The 16345-nt window shown below is 40.7% G+C and overlaps 2 protein-coding genes across 5 annotated transcripts in view; one reads left to right on the top strand and one right to left on the bottom strand.

The window, feature by feature from the left end:
- The window catches only part of DNAH9 (dynein axonemal heavy chain 9), a 357462-nt gene extending 344364 nt beyond the window's left edge, over positions 1–13098 (top strand). For 3 of the 4 annotated variants that reach the window (XM_058283466.1, XM_058283464.1, XM_058283468.1), the window contains 2 exons: positions 6416–6805; positions 11393–13098. In XM_058283466.1, coding sequence (XP_058139449.1) covers positions 6416–6805; positions 11393–11620 — 618 coding nt within the window. In that variant the 3' untranslated portion in view covers positions 11621–13098. The remainder of the gene's footprint in view (positions 1–6415; positions 6806–11392) is intronic. The other variant, XR_011646782.1, reaches the window with a different exon arrangement.
- A 982-nt stretch (positions 13099–14080) lies between these two features.
- The window catches only part of ZNF18 (zinc finger protein 18), a 28683-nt gene continuing 26418 nt past the window's right edge, over positions 14081–16345 (bottom strand). The window contains 1 exon segment of the mRNA XM_058283470.2: positions 14081–15004. Coding sequence (XP_058139453.1) covers positions 14217–15004 — 788 coding nt within the window. The 3' untranslated portion in view covers positions 14081–14216.

Here is a 16345-nt window from a genome sequence, read left to right as displayed (position 1 = left end):
TCCTGCTTCCCCAGTTAAACTATAAACTCCTTGATGCAGGAATTCCATTTTCCAATCATTGTATATTTCTGCAAAAATTATTATAGTTCTTTCCCTGTTTGCTGTGTATCTGAATGCAGAGAATGTGGAGGAGGGATAGACATCAACTGCATCCATTCACTCCTCAGTGTAAGTCATTACATGTAAAGTGATTTGTTCACCACTGAAAATACTGTGTAGCTTTTGGAGGACTGGACTTCATAAATTAGGGCTTTGGAAAATAAAGTGATCACACCCTCCAAACACACACATGCACACAGATGCTAAACACTGTCCATTAAGAATCAGTAACCTATATTATTCATAATGAGTTGTTCTTTGTTGTATTGTTATTGTTTTTTTACTAATTCCTTTTCCACATTTAGGTGTGTTTTTCCTGTTTTGTTTTGTTGTTTTGTTTTGTTTGGCCCAAGCAGAAAATGGTATTTGTTATAAAGGGGAAATTTTTAAATTGATAGTAACCTCTGACAACTGTTTTGAAGTGGTGCTGAAAAGTGACTCGTGTGTTTTTCTGCTTTTGGCCAATCAAAGCAGATTTACCCTCCCATCTTAAACTAGAAAATTGAACAAAATATTAAAACCATCAGTTTTCAGATATTGGACACCAGGCAGCACAGGACTGTGATATGTGAAAAAAAGGAAATAAGCAAGGCAAGCCCTATATTTCTTACTATACAGAGGCAGTTTCCAGTCTTCATTTCATGGAGGGGGATCCCAAACAAAGCCCCATGGTCTTGGTGAATTGAAGAATCATTGACCAGAATTCACAGAAGCCAACATGGCTAGAAATTGCAGGGTAGAGTACCTGAGAGGAAGGAGCTTCACAAAGAACTCCAGAAATCTACAGAGATCTCCTTGGATACTGCCCTGCACATAAGTGGGAGGAAATTGCCTGGGGCTGGGAAAGAGTACCAGTAAGGAGTAGTGAGAATGATTCACGGAGCTGGGAATAATTTGTGTTCCCACAAGCCCAGAGAAGACCAACCTAAAAAAATAGAAGGTATCAGAGAGAAATCTCAGAAGGGTATCAACTTTTTAGTAGGGCTACATTAGACTAAAAGCTAATCTATATCTAGCCTAACAATGATTAATAGCAAGCCCCCAAAGTAACCACTGAGTTAACTGTAAGTAAAATTTAATTTCAGCACTATTTAAAATACAATAAAATCCAGCACTCGACCATGTAAAATCGAGAGTCTGACACAGAGTAAAGAAATTACAGCATGTAAAGAAGCAGGAATATAGGACCCATGGCCAGGAGAAAAACAGGTCATTTGAAAAGGGTCCAGAAATGACAGTAGATGGAATTGGTAGGCAAGGATGCTAAAATACATAGTATAAGTGTGCTCTACATGTTCAAGAAGATATTTAAAACCATGAGCATGATAAGGTGAAAAATCCAATTTATAAAAATGACCCAAATGGAACTTAAACAGATGAAAAACACAATACCTGAAATGAAAAATGACCTGGAGGGGAGCAGATGTAGCTCAAGTGGTTGAGTACCTGCTTCCTATGTATGAGGTCCTGGGTTCGATCTCCAGTACCTCCTAAAAAAAAAACTTATTAGGGAGTGAGGTAATTCAGTGGTTGAGCACCTGCTTCCCATGTATAATGTTCCAGGTTCAGTCCCCAGGACCTCCTTAAAAAAAAGAACTGGAGAGGATTAATATCTGATTAGGCATCACAAAAGAAAAGATCAGTAACTCTGAAAACATACCAACATAGTAATAGAAATTATTCAAAAAGAAGGGGAAAGACTGATAAAAGTGAAGAGATCATCAGTGACCTATGGGACAATATCAAGTGTTCCAGCATATGTGTAATTAGAGTCCCAAGAGGAGAAAATTAGGGATGGGGAGGTTGTGTGGACAGATAAACATATTTGAAGAAATATGGCCAAATATGTTGCAAATGTGATGAAAACTATAAACCCATAGACACAAGATAGCTAAATGAACCACAAACAGAATAAGTCTAATGAAAACCATGTAAAGGTTCATCATAATAAAATTGCTGAAACCCAGGGATAAGGAAAAATCTTAAAAGCTGCCAGAGGTAGACACAAAACATTATGTACAAAGATAAGAATGACAGAAACTTCTTGTCAGAAACTGTGCAAACCTGAAGGTAGTAAACAGATACTATTTTTTTTAATTGGTAAGCCTAGAATTCTCTAGTCAGCAAAAATGTCTTAGAAAAACAACAACTAAAGATGTTTTCAGATAATTAAACTGAAAGAATTCATAGCCAGCAAGTCTAAATATAAGAAATGTGAAAGCAAGTTCTGAAGGCAGAAACCACTATATAGAAATTTGTATCTGTACAAAGAAATGAGGGCCTCCATCATTGGTAAATATGTAGCATAAAAGACATTTTCAGGAAGCAGATGTGGTTCAAGCATTCGGCGCCCACCTACTACATGAGAGGTCCCATGTTCAGTTCCCAGTGCGTCCTAAAGAAGACAAGCAAGACAGCGAGTTGATGTGATGGCCAGCTTAGCAAGCTGATGCAACAAGATGACATAACAAGGTGACACACCGAAGAGACACAGTGAGGAAACACAAGAGACGCAACAGGCAGGGAGCAGAGGTGGCTCCAGTGATTGGGTGCCTCACCACATGGGAGGTCTCAGGTTCAGTTCCCAGTGCCTCCTAAAAAGAAGACAGAGAGCAGACAGCACAAACAATGGGGGGGAAGAGGGTTGAAATAAATAAATCTTAAAAAAATAATAATAAAAGGCATTTTCTCTCATTTTTAAATCTATAAGAGAATTGACTGGTTAGAGCAAAAATAAAAATGTACTGTGGGCTTTATAACATGTTGAAGTAAAATGTGTGACAATAATAGCATGAAGGATGAGAGAAGAGAAATGGAAGTATACTGTAAGTAAGGTGGTATATTATTATATGAAGGTAGATTGTGGTAAGTAAATTAAAGATATATATATTGTAAATTCTAGAGTAGGAATCAGTAAACTATGGCCTACAGGCCAATTCCAGCTCACAACATGTTTTTCTAAATTAACTTCTATAGTATCCCAGCCACACCCATTCATTTACATATTTCTGTGGCTGCTTTTGTGTAACAATAACAAAGTGGAGTAGGGGAAGAGTTGCAGCTGAGACCCCATGGCCCACATATTCTATACTATCCGACACTTCACAGGGAAGTTTTCCAACCCCTACCCAAAAGCAACCACTAAACTAAATAAATAAATGATCAATCTAAACCCTATTATCAGTAATGTCATTAAATATAAAAGGGGAGCAGTTGAGCTCTCACCTCCCACACGGGAGAGCCAGGTGCCTCCAGGAAAAACAAAAACAAACAACAAGCAAAACAAATGAAAAAAAACAACTCAGGGAAGCCAATGTGGCTCAGTGGTTGAGCACCAGCTTCCCACACACGAGATCCCAGGTTCAATCCCCAAGCCCCCCATACCTAAAAAAAAAAAAAAAAAACGGTCTAAGCACCCTGAGTACTAGGCACAATTGTCAGATTGGATAAAAAAGCAAGACCTACTTATATGCTATTGTGTTGGGGGTCCCCATGATCACCCCCACATTTGGAGATTTCTTAGAACTCATGGTTATCAACATATAGTTGTACACATGGCTGAGATTTGTTAAAGTGATGTAGTAGAAATATAAGCTATGGACTATAGATAACAGTAATATTATGACAATGTTCTTTCATCAACTTTAACAAATGTGTCACAACAATACAAGATGTAAAATGGTGGTGGAGCAATATAGGGGAATTCTGTATGGTATGCATGATTGTTTTGTAAACTCACAACTTCTCAAGTAAAAAAATTTGAAAAATAAAGCACAATTGGATTGTTAGGTAAAAAGCACAGATGAAGTCGGGAGGAATCCATGTGCAGGCTCCTTATGGTATCTCCCTCTCATGAAGAATCGCAGACTGCATCTTTCCCCCTGTAACAAAAATGCAGCAACATATATGCAAAGCTTCTACCCAGGCAAGCCCAACAGAGACTCAGCGCCCAAGGTATTTACTAGGGGCTGGTCACATAGGCACCCTCTGCCTAGCATGTACTAAAATTCCAGACTCCCAAAAGGAAATCAGGTGTGCAGCATAAATCAGATTGTTTCTACAAACAGTCTAGTTACAGTCAACCATCATTATTAATTAACAGTTGACTGGGCCTGAAGTTCCCAGATGCCAGTCAAGGGCCAATCTTGTAAGGATGGCAGTCTCAGGCCTGCTATGTTAACTATTCTATGCGTATCTATCCACAAACACACACAAATTTAAATATAAAGTAGGTGAAAAGAAAACAGGTTAGGAAAGATGAAATATGAAAACACGAATTAAAAGAAAGTTGGGGGGAAGTGGCTGTGGCTCAATCAGTTGGGCTCCCATCTACCATATGGGAGGCCTAGGTTCGAGTCCCAGGGCCTTCTTGTGAAGGCAGGCTCACAAGCACCACCTGCCTGCAAGCACCACCGAGTGCCGCCTGGCTCACAAGTGCCACGGAGAGCCAACTCAACAAGGTGATGCAACAAAATAAAAGGTGGGAGAGGCAAAAACACAGAAGAATGTGTAGCAAATGGACACAGAGAGCAAAACAAGCAAGCTGCAAGGGGTGGGGAGATTAAAAAAAAAAAAGAGTTGAAGTAGTTTTACCAATACCATACAAAATAAAATTTAAAACAAGTAATATTCTGGAATAAAGAGGGATATTATATAATGATAAAGGAGTCAATTCATAAGGAGGATGTAACAATCCTAAATGTGTAAGCATCAAAAACAGAGCTTCAAAATACAGTAAGGAGGGAAGTGGACTTGGCCCAATGGATAGGGCGTCCGCCTACCACACGGGAGGTCCGCAGTTCAAACCCTGGGCCTCCCTGACCTGTGTGAAGCTGGCCCATGTGCAGTGCTGATGCGTGCAAGGAGTGCCGCGCCACGCAGGGGTGTCCCCTGCGTAGGGGAGCCCCACGCGCAAGGAGTGCGCCCCATAAGGAGAGCCGCCCAGCATGAAAGAAAGTGCAGCCTGCCCAGGAATGGTGCCGCACACACGGAGAGCTGACACAACAAGATGACACAACAAAAAGAAACACAGATTCCTGTGCCGCTGACAACAACAGAAGCGGACAAAGACGACGCAGCAACTAGACACAGAGAACAGACAACCGGGGTGGGGGGGGAAGGGGAGAGAAATAAATAAATAAATCTTTTTTTAAAAAAAAGAAACACAGATTCCCGTGCTGCTGACAACAGAAGCGGACAAAGAACATGCAGCAAATAGACACAGAACAGACAACTGGGGCGGGGGGGAAGGGGAGAGAAATAAATAAAATAAATCTTTAAAAAAAAAACAGTAAGAAAAAAAAAGAACTGTACGAGAAAATAGACAAATCCACAATTATAGATTTCAAAACTTCTCACTCAATAATTGATAGAATAAGTAGATAGAAAATAAGTAAGGATATAGAAGACTTGAACAAAATGATCAACCAACTTGACCTAAATGACATTTATAGATACTCACCCAATGACAGCAGAATACACATATTTTCCAAGGTATACAGAACATTTACCAAGACTAAGAATATTATAGGTCATGAAAGTCTCAGTAAAGATTTTGACATGGGTGCCAAGTCCACTCCATGGGGAAAGAATAGTCTCTTCAATACATGGTGCTTTGAAAACTGGGTATCCACATGCAAAATAATGAAGGTAGACCTCCACCTCATACCATATATAAAAAATTAATACAGATCAAAGACACTGTGCTGTAACCACTGTAATAAAGACAAGGCTGTTACTGAATTGCTAGAAATCCTTGGTAGACCAATGTTAGAAAGTTTCATTTAAAGATCGCTCTTGATGTAAATCTTTCTTTATAAGCACACAAATAAGCCATCTAGTAATTGGAATCAGCTCCCTTAAAGTCGATTTTAACTAATAGCTTGATTTCTGAAGGAAATCCTTGATTTGGAGGAATATAGGTCTTTCAGTCTTTAGCTTTTCTTTGTATTTCTAAGCTGCATACAGAAGTCTACAAAGCCGCTAGAAAGACTGGAGGAAAATCAAGGAAGCCAAGCATTCAGGTAGAGTTGAGTTAGCATGGAACCCACAGAGGCTTTAAAGTGGGAAGCAATTCCATTTTCTGAAACACTGTCAGTAGAGAGGTGTAGACCCTGGTATCACCAGGGCAGGGAAGGTTTTAAAGAATCAGGCTCTGAGACAAACCTTGCAAATCAAGTGCAGATAGGATGATCATTCTATCTCCCTGGAGTCCTCTCCTACATGCCTATATCCCTCTGCCATAGGGTCTGTAGAGTTTATTGTTCCCATAGACTTCATGCCTCTTCACTCTTCCCATTCTCACTCTTGTGCACAGGGGGAGCTGACCATGACCAGTGACATGGAGAACTTACAAAATTCACTGTACCTAGACATGGTGCCTGAACCCTGGGCCAGGAGAGCCTACCCCTCCACGGCAGGCCTGGCACCCTGGTTTCTGGACCTCCTCAACCGAATCAAGGAGCTGGAGACCTGGACAGGTGACTTTGCAATGCCCTCCACCGTGTGGCTGACAGGCTTCTTTAACCCCCAGTCCTTCCTGACCGCCATCATGCAATCCATGGCCCGCAAGAATGAGTGGCCACTGGACCAGATGGCCCTGCAATGTGATGTGACAAAGAAGAATAGAGAAGACTTCAGGAGTCCACCTCGGGAAGGGGCCTACGTCCATGGCCTCTTCATGGAAGGTGCCCGTTGGGATGCACAGGTAAAGCCTGGGATGAACCAAAGGGCATCCTCTCATGGATGATTAAATATACATAGTAAACTGTGATTACTAAAAGTCATGCCCCTTGCTTAGACTGCCAAGCTGCTGAGACAGTAACCGAACAGTGGGTTGGCTTAGCAACAAGAATTTATTGGCTCACAGTTTCAGAGGTAAAGGCCAAAATGAAGTTCCTAAAGTCTGTAGCATTCTAGGGCTGGCTGCTGGCAATCCTTGGAGTCCCTTGACCTACTGTCACATGGCAATCTCTCTCTCCTTGTATTGCTCTTCCAGTTTCCTCTGATTTTGGCTTCTATAGTCTTCTCTATGGCTTTCTCTAATTCGGGCTTCTGGTTTCTTCTCTTTATAAGGCCTCCAGTAATCCATACTAAGACCCATGCTTTTTCAACTGGCCACATCTTACCTAAAAATAACACCTTCAAAATGCCCAAAGGAACTCAGATTAAGAACATGTCTTTTGAGGGGGTACATAATTCAATCTATCACACTCCTGAGTTGTTTACTCAGTATTTCTTTCCTTGAGGTTATCAAGCCATTTTTATGCAGGCAAGCATTATCCACAGGCTTTGTAGAAGGAAAATGGAGCAGTTAAAAGCAAGTGCTCTTGGGGAGTAGATGCGGTTCAAGCAGTTGAGCACCTGCTTCCCACATGGGAGGCCCAGGTTTGCTTCCTAGTGCCTCCTAAAAAAAAACAACAACAACAAGCAAAACAAATGAAAAAACCAGCTCAGGGGAGATGATGTGGCTCAGTGGTTGAGCTCCAGCTTCCCACACACAAGGTCCCCAGCCCGTACTACCTCAAAAAAAAAAAAAAAAAAAAACAAGGGCTCTTGAACCACACTGATTGGATCTGAATCCCAATACCACCATTTGTTAATTCTTTGTCTTTGCTTATAGTTTTCTCTCTTCAGGTCTCAGTTCATTCAACTGTTAAAAGGGAAAACAGTTGTAGTGAAAATTAAACAGGTTAATATGTGAGGCATATAGAGCAGTGCCTGGAACATAGGAAGTACTCAGTGTTAGCTACCAGTTGGATCCAGCAGCCCCGCTGCTGTGTGACCTGGGATATCATTTCATCCTGTGGTCCATTCTCATTCCTGAGTTCCGAGGGCAGGAATCCTTTCTGACTTTCACATTGTTCCGTTTAGGCAAGGGGAGCCAGCAGATGTCATTTAAAGTGACATTTTGAAAGAATTCCTCACTGAAGGCTATTACGAATTTGAGTCACCAGAGATTGGAGGGAATGTTTTATCATATAGAGGAAACTAGCATACAAGAACATATAGCTGGGATAAATGACAAGAACAAGGATGGGTAACTAGAACACGTTTACACTTGTTATACACAAGATCTAGGAGGACAGTCAAATATCCCACTATGCAGGTGACACTAAACTACTCCTAGCAGGCAGTGCCAAGCTAATGGGACAACACTGCTGGAAGACACCAGATGTCTATGTATATGTATACAGAGGGTCAGTGGAAAATGGTGTTAAAGTGGGATTGTGTTCAAACACAATGAATATTGAGAAGGAAGCAGACTTCATTCTATTAATATTTGGATATTTGCATAAGATTTTGTTAGTGGAGATCACACATGGACTGTATTAGGTGTTGGGAAGCTTGGAGTAAAGCTACAGCCAGGATCCAGAAAACACCATGAAAGACCAGAATAAATTACAAATAGAAAAGCAGGGAAGAAGCTCAGAATGAAAAAGCAGATGCACTGTGAGAAGGAAGAAAAAAAAAAAAAAGATATCAATGTCAATCATCCCAACCTCCCATATTGTTCTTAAAACAAGTTACATTTTATATGTTATATGCCCACACCACAGATTTATAATTATTACTTTATACATTTATTTTTAAAATCAGGTGAGAAAAAAAGTTGCAAACAAAAAAATACATTTATATTGTCTTTTATACATAGCTGTATAGCTAGTTCTACCAATGCTCCTTATTTCATTTGACCTTGAACTACTATCCAGTGTCCTTTCATTTCAGCCTGAATGATTCCCTGTAGTATTGTTTGCAGGGCATGGCTATTAGCAACAAATTATCTCTTTCTCTCTCTCTCCCTTTCAAATATTTGAATGTCCTACGTTTGCCTTCATTTTTGAAAGATAGTTTTGCTGGATATAAAATTTGGGGTTGATAGTCTTTTTCTTTCAGCACTTTGAATATGTCATTCTTCTATTTTCTGGTTTCCATGGGGAAGAAAAGTTTTTTATACTACTGAAATTAAGTTGGTATTATTCCAAACTAGATTGTTATAAATCGAGAGGTTAATTGTGGGGAAGCAGATTTGGCCCAATGGATAGCGCATCTGCCTACCACATGGGAGGTCCAAGGCTCAAACCAGGGCCTCCTGACCCGTGTGATGAGCTGGCCCACACGCAGCACTGATGCATGCAAGGAGTGCCATGCCATGCAGGGGTGTCCCCCACATAGGGGAGCCCCACGCACAAGGAGTGCACCCCATAAGGAGAGCTGCCCAGTGCAAAAAAAGTGCAGCCTGCCTAGGACTGGTGCCGCACACATGGAGAGCTGACGCAGCAAGATGATGCAACAAAAAGAGACACAGATTCCGGGTGCCGCTGACAAGAATATACAAGCAGACACACAAGAACACACAGTGAATGGACACAGAGAGCAGACAACTGGGGAGTGGGGAAAGAAGGGGAGAGAAATAAATAAATAAATCTTTTTAAAAATTAATTAATTAAAAAGATGTTAATTGTAGTCCCTAAGGAAACCATTAAGGAAAGTCACTCAAAAATATATCATAAAAGAAATTATAAGGAAATTAAAAAGTTACACAATAATATATCTAACACAGCAGGCAATAATGGGGAAAAAGAAGAACAAAAAAGACATAACACATAGAAAAAAAAAAGAGCAAAATGACAGGCATAAATTCTATCTTATATGTAATTATAGTAAATAAAAATGATTTATATGTTATAATTAAAAAGTGGATATTGGTAGAAACAATAAAAATATATGATCTAATTCTAGGTTATCTATAAGAGACACACTTTAGATTCAAAGACATAAATAGGTTGAAAGTAAAAGTATGGTAAATGATAAACCATGCAAACAGTAACCAAAAGAGAAATGAAGTGAGAGTATTATACTGATATAAGACAAAATAGACTTTAAGTCAAAAATTGTTTCAAATGGGAGACAAAGAAGGACTTTCTATAATGAAAAAAGGGTTAACCCATCAAGAAGATATAACAATTAGAAATAGATATGCATCTAGTAACAGTCTCCAAAATACACGAAGCAAAAACTGAAGGAAGAAATAGACAATTCAACAATAATGATTGGAGACTTCAGTATCACACTGATGAAGGTTACAGGATTCCTTTACAGTGTGATAAAAATACTCTGGAATTACATAGCGGTTAGATTGTTGTGCAGAGGCAGTTGCACAACTTTGTGTATATATTAAAAACCCCTGAATTGTACACTTTAAAAGAGTGAATATGGGGGAAAACGTTCTACCCATACTTCCACTCTCTTCTATAAATACCCAGTTGGAGGTAGAGGAGGTCGCCATTACTTTACCTTAGTTCTACTACTCACCATGAACTGAAGAGGCAGTCCTTCCCTTTAAAAATTTTTCACGGAAAATAAACATAACTCTTCCCATAGCATGAGGGGCTCAGAGCCACCTCGAAATAGGTAAGGAAGCTGTGACTCACTCTGGATCAGCATTCCCCCAAGTACGTTCCATAGGAAACAAATAAGTGGCAAAGAAGGGCTCCTGCAGTCAAAAAAGTCTGGGGAAAACCAGCCTAAACCAAGTGAAGCTGGTTTCTCTACTGCTAGGACTTCTCATCTTCAGTGTGCTAGTGTGCACTGAAAAGCTTCAAGCCTGAGGTATGATATACATCATTTCCCAAACTTACTTGACTAAAGGACCCTTTTGTTCCTCAGACCATTTCTCATGACTAGTGAGAAAAACTGCCCTAGACCGGCCTACTGAGACATCTCAGAAAACCACGGGGAAGCCCACTGGAAAGCGCAGAATGGTCAGGTCCCTATCACCTGAGGAAAGACAGAATGTAGCTCACTCTGCCCAAGATGTCAAAATGCTCTAGAGGGTGGATGAGCTAACAAACGAAACTGAAAAGCAGCAGAAACAGGATATAATCAAAGCCTTAACATCTAAAGCACTTGCTGGCAGGGACTGTCTAACTCAGCTTTAAATGTCCAGTGACATCTGGCAAGTAGGTGCATCCCATTATGATTTTTAAATATAAATGAAAAAAATAAAACTAGGAGATTTGAGCTCCAAAGGGATTGTTCTATATATAATAAATAACAGTCTTTAAAACTGTGCTTCAAGAGATGATTTGGGCTGAATAAAAATAGAAATGTGTTCTGCACCTATCAGACCCATTCCATGGTGGCTTGTTTAGAGAACCTGGAAGGGGAGAGGCATGACGGCAGCCAAGCTGCAAGCTGTCTCAGTCTCTCACCTCTTGGGTCTCCTAAAAGGAGCAAGGCCAGCTGGGTGGGGTGCAGGTCTGATCTAAGCTGTTCCTGTTCTTCTCCTCAGGCTGGGATCATTACGGAGGCAAAGCTGAAGGACCTGACACCCCCCGTGCCTGTGATGTTCATCAAGGCCATCCCTGCGGATAAGCAGGATTGCCGCAATGTCTATTCCTGTCCTGTGTACAAGACTTGCCAGCGTGGGCCCACCTATGTGTGGACTTTCAACCTGAAGACTAAGGAGAACCCTTCCAAGTGGGTTCTCGCTGGAGTAGCCTTGCTTCTCCAGATTTAGCTTCCTGCAGGGTGCTGAGAAAGTAAGGGAAGGGGCTGAGCAGGAGGCTATCCAAAGGGACAAGGGGGTGAGGATTGGCCAGGACACTTAGAAAGATAAGAAATCACAATTGCTCACAAATATGTAGAATTTCTCTAGGGAACTTGGAGAGAAGTGCCTAAATCCAGGGATCCTGAGCTGAAGGGCTCCGGGCCAAGGAACTGGGGAGGAAGAATTGCATAAAACTCAACTTTTCTTAATAAAGTGATTAGTCTTCAATGGTGTGTGGTCCAGGTTTGAGAATTGCAGTCATAAGTGATCACTAAGAAGCCAAGAGAAAAAAGCCATGAACACCTGCGGCCCGACCCTGTTACAAGGCCACGTTGTTACTCAGTGCTGTAGCTCCTGCCGCTCTGGCCCTCGGCCCAGCAGCAGCCGCCTCCCACAGGAGCCAGAATCTGAGTGTTACCAAGCTTCCCAGGTGAGGTGTATGCTCATTTCAGCTTGAGAACCACACCCTAGATCAGGTATCAGCAAACTTTCTCTGTAAAAGGACAGGGAGTAAATATTTTAGGTTTTGCAGGCCATACTGTCTCTGTCACAATTACTCATCTCTGCCATTATAACCCAAAAGCAGCTACAGACAATACGTAGAACAAATGAGTGGCTACATTCCAATAAAAATTTATTTAAAAAAACAAAACAGAAACAAAACTGGCAGTGAGCTGTAAATTGCTTATTCCTGCTCCAGAAGATAGAGGAAATATATATTAATATTTACCTTTCATTAATTCTCACATCCATTCAAAAATTTTTTATCTAACTTCTATTTGCTGAGGGTACAACTGTCAAAGTGGGAGGTTGTTTCCCTGTATCTCTGTCATCTTTCAGATCATTTAAGAAGGACCCAAGCAGAACCCTTCCCCTAAATCTTTTTAACCTAAAAGTTTTCAAACTGTGCTATATGGAACAAATTTTCACTAGAAGACCAAAGGTTCTATAGTTTTAATATGTTTTAAGGAGCTCTATGGAGAGGCTTTTTCAGTAAGAGAAGACTGGGAGGGCCTAGTATTCCTTCTAGGATCATCATTCTCTCATATCCCTGCAGTGACTTCTATTTAGATTAATTACTATTTAGACAATAGTTTTCAAACATGAGCAGGCACCGGAATTCCCTGGAGGACTTGCTAAAATAAAGAATTTCTGATTCAATAATGCTAATAAGTTGATGACGACACTGGTTTTGAGGACACTGAGAACTCCTGATTTAGAGCACCAAATCCTGCCAGCCTGCAGATGTTTTCAGAACACAGAATCTAATGCTGACACCACCACGATTTTCCTGCTTTGGGCCTTGTGGTTCCTGAATCCCCTTAAGTGGGGCTTTGTCAACCTAATGCTGTAAGGGTGTTAAATTCCTCCTGGAATCCAGGGACTCCAACTTGAGTTGTGTCCCTCCTCTCCCAATCAATAAATGTACTTCCCATTGTTTGCGAACACCTTGCCATTTCCCGACTATGTTAGTCCATTGTCTGGGAGCTTGCTGTGTCTCACTAGCATCTTCCTTCCTGATCCTCACCTAGAACAAGACAATAAAGCCAGGCAGGAAGAGGACCAAGATGGAAAGGAAGTGGAAGTCTCACTACAGGAGTCTCACTTTAGAGCATGTAGCATTTAGAGACTATGACAATAGGACAGGTTAGATAGATGAGTTCATAAACCTCGAAGCAGTACTATAAAGTAGATCAATCCTATTGATTTCTTCCTAGCACCTACAGACAAAATGAAGTAATAAAGATAAGTTTAAACATAAAGCACTTTGGCAAAAACAATAGCCTAAGTAGGATGTCCAGAGAAAAAGAGGTAGCTTGCGGTATACCAGCAGGTGGGAGGTAGGTTCAGAAAGAAAACACCAAAGATAATCTTACCTGAGATGATGCAGTGCCTGGCACTGGCCAGATTCTCAAAATCTGGACATTAGGCTTGCACTTTGGTATTACTGTTCTTGATAGATTTATATGGGCTGCTCTAAAAGCTCAAATACCATATAGGAACTTCTATGGGAAAATGCATTTTGTGTTACAGTCAAAACACATGAACATTACAGACAAACAAGATGAGGAAAGACTACTGTTTATTTAAAACAAGGGACACGGAATTAATTTTTCATCCATGTGTCAAAGAGCACATATGAGCTCACTAGCCCCCACCCTTCCTCTTCTGCTAATGGACAACCTGTTCTAGAAGCCCCGTTCTTCCCAAGAACAGCAACTGCAGCAAATTCTGTTAACCTCCTCCCAGACAGCACTTCTAAAGCTGGATCTCCAAGTGATACTTTTTTACAAGGGGTCCAATGGAAGAGTCTCGACAGATTAGCTGACAGATGAAGACTATTCATCCTCCTGGTGCAGAAGCAAGAAATTAAGCTGGCCTGAGACCCAGTCCTGAGGCCTGATATCAGCCTCTAAGTCCAAAACCATTTCCAGATTCTCTCCTCTCCAATACACGACGAAAACAGGGACATCCTCTGAGAGATGAAATTCCTCCAGATGGATTCCAGAGCTCAGTAATTTTTTTTCAATGGGTTGGGAGACAGAAATGGGCTAAGAGGGCTTAGTTATTGAAAAGGCTTCTTTCCCAAGTGAGATCTTTGATGTTTATCAAGGCTCGAGCTCCAGCTGAAACTTTTCCCACAGCGGGAGCATTTATAAGGTTTCTCTCCTGTGTGAACCCTCTGATGTCTATTGAAGTTTGATCTTTGAATAAAACTTTTCTCACAGATGGGACATTTATAGGGTTTCTCTCCCGTGTGGATTTTCTCATGGTGGCGCAATCCTGAGAAGTCACTAAAACCTTTCCCACAGTAATCACACTTACAGGGCTTCTCGCCTGTGTGGATTCTCTGGTGTTTCACAAAGTCTGAACTCCGCAAAAAGGCTTTATTACAGGTGGGGCACTGGAAGTATGTCTCTCCAGTGTGAGTTCTTTGGTGAAAAACAAGCTGAGAATTCCTGTAAAAGGTTTTCCCACACTCCCTGCAGGTGGGAAGTTTCTGGGCCATGGGGGCTCTCAGCTGGCCATTCTGGGACACCTCCCTCTTCTCCTCAAGCCACAGCACAGAAAGCTCTCCTGGGTGAGGATTAGGCAAATGCTCACCTAGTTGTTCCCCACAACTCCTTTCCTGAGGAGGGAGCTGTTCCCCTCTTCCCTCGCCCAGAGGGTTGTTCTGCACCCCAGAGGGATTCTCTCCTTCTCCAAAGCACTTGGGCTCATCCTCACTGAAGAAGTCACTCAAGGAAGCCTGAGAGGGTGCTTCTCCTGAAGCTTGACAAGAGGCATCTGGAGGTTCCTGGTCCCTATAATTTTCCAAGTTTAGGTTCTCTTTGTCATTCTCCTGTCTATCTCCTAAAGGAAGAAAGAATATTTAAAATGGATCAGTTGTATGTCCTGATTTTGTTCTTTTTTAAACATGTATCAAAGTAAGGGTCACCATAAAACATTGACTATTTTTACCCAAGAGAGCATCAGTGAGCAGGAGAGGAAAAAAATATATCACCCAGCCTCAATACCTGGCTCTGTACGTCTTCACTTGCCCTGTGTTGAGGAGCTGAAGAGAATGTCTCAACAGCAAAGGAAGGCTCATGGGATCTTTTCTAACCCCTTTCAAAATAAGCAGCATGCATTTCTTAATATTCTGTGACAGTACTACTTTTTAAAAAAGGATTAATTTTTTTCCAACAGATAGATATATATGTGTGTGTGTGTATATATATATATGAATATGATCACTAAAAGTGTTTGAATAGGCAGAAAAAAATACAGAAGAAAACCAAAATCCAACTCAATCATAATACCCAGAGATAACTATGAGCATCCATTTCCTTCTGATCTTCTTTTTTAACCTGTAAATATGCATGTTCTTTCCCCTACATAACTGACTTCATATTGTATAAACAGTTCTATATCAACTTTGTATCATTAAATATTAAATTGTGGCAGTCATCAATTTAACCTGGATTCTCCCATTCATAAGTAACTCAAACGTTCCTGAGATGAAGTGATCTGGACTTTGACTATGCTTCACTGCACAGCGAAGCTGCAGTACATGTCATCCCCAGCTCCGTGCCTGACGCCAGCACTCACACGTGCCTGATCAACTCCCATAAGCAGTTACAATTCTGTTTTTCTTACCATAACTTAGATTTTGGCTAATATGACTACAAAATGATGCATACTATAGAGATTTTTACTGCAGTGGTAGATCTTGTTTTCAAGCTTTTGTAAATTACTTTATTTCTATATACCGAAAGACACTATTTACCTCTTTCTTTTATATATGAGTGTCTTTTAAACCAAACTTTTCTGCTAGAGAGCAAGAGCTAAACTTGTTAATTCACAAAGCCATAGCACATATTCCTCTCAAACGGCAAAGGCACTTTCTCTTATCTTTAAAGAAATCTCCATAAATATCATTTTCAAAAGATGAGTAATGCCCCATCATGGAGATATGTTCCACACTACTTAAAAATTCTCCTTTTGTGGAAATCTAAGTTATCGTGTTTTTTCTATTGTAAACATTACTGTCATAAGCATTTTTATTCATGTTTTTGTCCATATTTCTGATCAATACCTTAAGAGAAGTTCCTCAAAGTGGAGTTAGTCAATTAACATGACTATTACATGGGTCTTGATACCTACTGCCGAACAGTTTCCAGAACAACTATACCCTTCTTAGGTATAAGAGTT

The sequence above is a fragment of the Dasypus novemcinctus genome, chromosome 21, assembly GCF_030445035.2.
Source record: "Dasypus novemcinctus isolate mDasNov1 chromosome 21, mDasNov1.1.hap2, whole genome shotgun sequence".
NCBI classification, from domain to species: Eukaryota; Metazoa; Chordata; class Mammalia; order Cingulata; family Dasypodidae; genus Dasypus; species Dasypus novemcinctus.
Note: the sequence above shows the minus strand (reverse complement) of the source record. Positions and strands in the feature narration are given on the sequence as shown.